This window comes from Monopterus albus, unplaced genomic scaffold (assembly GCF_001952655.1).
Source record: "Monopterus albus unplaced genomic scaffold, M_albus_1.0 scaffold96.1, whole genome shotgun sequence".
NCBI lineage: Eukaryota > Metazoa > Chordata > Actinopteri > Synbranchiformes > Synbranchidae > Monopterus > Monopterus albus.
The window spans coordinates 712,491-714,171 of NW_018127976.1; the positions used below are offsets into that span (position 1 = coordinate 712,491).

At 40.7% G+C, this 1,681-nt stretch overlaps 1 protein-coding gene across 1 annotated transcript in view; it reads right to left on the reverse strand.

Annotated features, from left to right (window-relative positions):
* Positions 1 to 6: 6 nt before the first annotated feature.
* tmem94 (transmembrane protein 94) overlaps positions 7 to 1,681 on the reverse strand; it is a 115,549-nt gene continuing 113,874 nt past the window's right edge. Inside the window, 1 exon segment of the mRNA XM_020608888.1 lies at positions 7 to 560. Within this exon segment, the coding sequence (XP_020464544.1) occupies positions 488 to 560 (73 nt within the window). The 3' untranslated portion in view covers positions 7 to 487.

The window sequence follows — 1,681 nt, forward strand, 5'->3', positions numbered from 1 at the left end:
TGCCACAATTCAGTGTGTCTGATTTGATGACACTAAAATGAACTCAACAAAAAAAATCCTTTCCTTTCAAAGTGAAGCAGCATTCAGTGAACTGTGACAGAAACGAAGCATTCATTAATGACAGCAATCACAAGTCTCTGAGAAATGGAGAACATAAGGGATTGTAAGTTCAGAAAACATTTTTCATGCCTTGAAAACTAAAGTCAGTCAATAAATAGATGCATGTTTTGTTTTGCTTTTCTATTTGATATTAATATTTTGGACATTTGTTCTCTCTACCCTTCAGATAATTGATAGAATATCAACAGACCTGGGAGCCTGAACATTCGTGTCATGCTTCCACTGAAACATGATGGTTGCAGTGCTGCTGGGCTAAAGTGTTAATGGAGCACACTACAGTATTTGTACCCTGCCCTTCCCTGGTTTCCAGAATGTGCTGATTGGTTCCCTGTACTGCCTCGACACCACCGTCCTCAGAAGGAAGGCATCAGAATGGAGAGTTCATTCCCAGCTTTGTTTCAAACTGCAGCTTCTGTCTTTTCTGGTAGCGAACTCGCACACTGAAATAAACAGAGTGGACAAACCAGGGAACAGATGTTCATGACAGGGAATATGAGAAAAATCAAACACTGATCTGATCACTAAATAATCATAAATAATACTAGCTGTTTTTCAAGCAATTCAAAACCGTCATATCAGAATCTCATTTTCTCCTTATACTTCTTTTGTCATCTGTTGCCTAAAAATCTCTTTGGAGGCCAAGGGGGGATATTTACTAAGGTTTTGTGGGTTCATTTTTTGGCATTAAACAGTCAAACTGCACATGTTCATATTTACTAAGGAGCTGCACCACAGAAAAAGAAGAAAAGCGGCACCACTGGAATTTGTACATCTGGTCTCATGCAATTTGTATTATAAAGCATTCCCATTTAGGGAGAGAATGAAGATTTATACAAATAGCCTCAGCACCTGACTGGCCTCTGCTGTGACAGAGGGAAGTGCAGTTGAAATTCAAAGCCACGAGAAAGCAAGTGTGAAATATGCAGCACTATTCTTAGCGTGGCAGGTGTTAGTCATCTGGGATCTCATCTTAACAACATATTTGAGGAGGGAGAGGGTGTTTGTAAATCACATCGCTCACCAGATGAGATTGTTATGAACTTGTACAGAGTTTCAGCTCAAATCATGCTTCAATTACTGAACAAAACCAAAGATAATTTGACTAGCAAAAGGCTATGTGATTGCATGCAGTTAAGTCCTTATAAATACCATGTGATTGAGATATAGTATATACAGTATATATAGGCCTGGGAGCTTGAGGGTCCCGCACAGTAGCTAGCTGTTCCTAGGACTGCACTCTTCTGGACAAAGATCTCAGATGTTGTTCCTGGGATCGGTTGGAGCCACTCTCCCAGTTTGGGGGTCACAGCCCCCAATGTTCCTATTACCACAAGGGACCACTTGTGCCTTCACCTTCCACATCTTTTCTAGCTCTTCTTTCAGCCCTTGGTATTTTTCAAGCTTCTCATGTTCCTTCTTCCTGATGTTGCTATCGCTTGGGATAGGGGTTATGCGCAACTTACTTCCGTATACTGCAAAACAGAATCATCCGTTTCCGGTTTGCGACTAGTATGAAATATGGCACTGTTCTACTCAAGATGTCTTCACTACCAAAGATGAA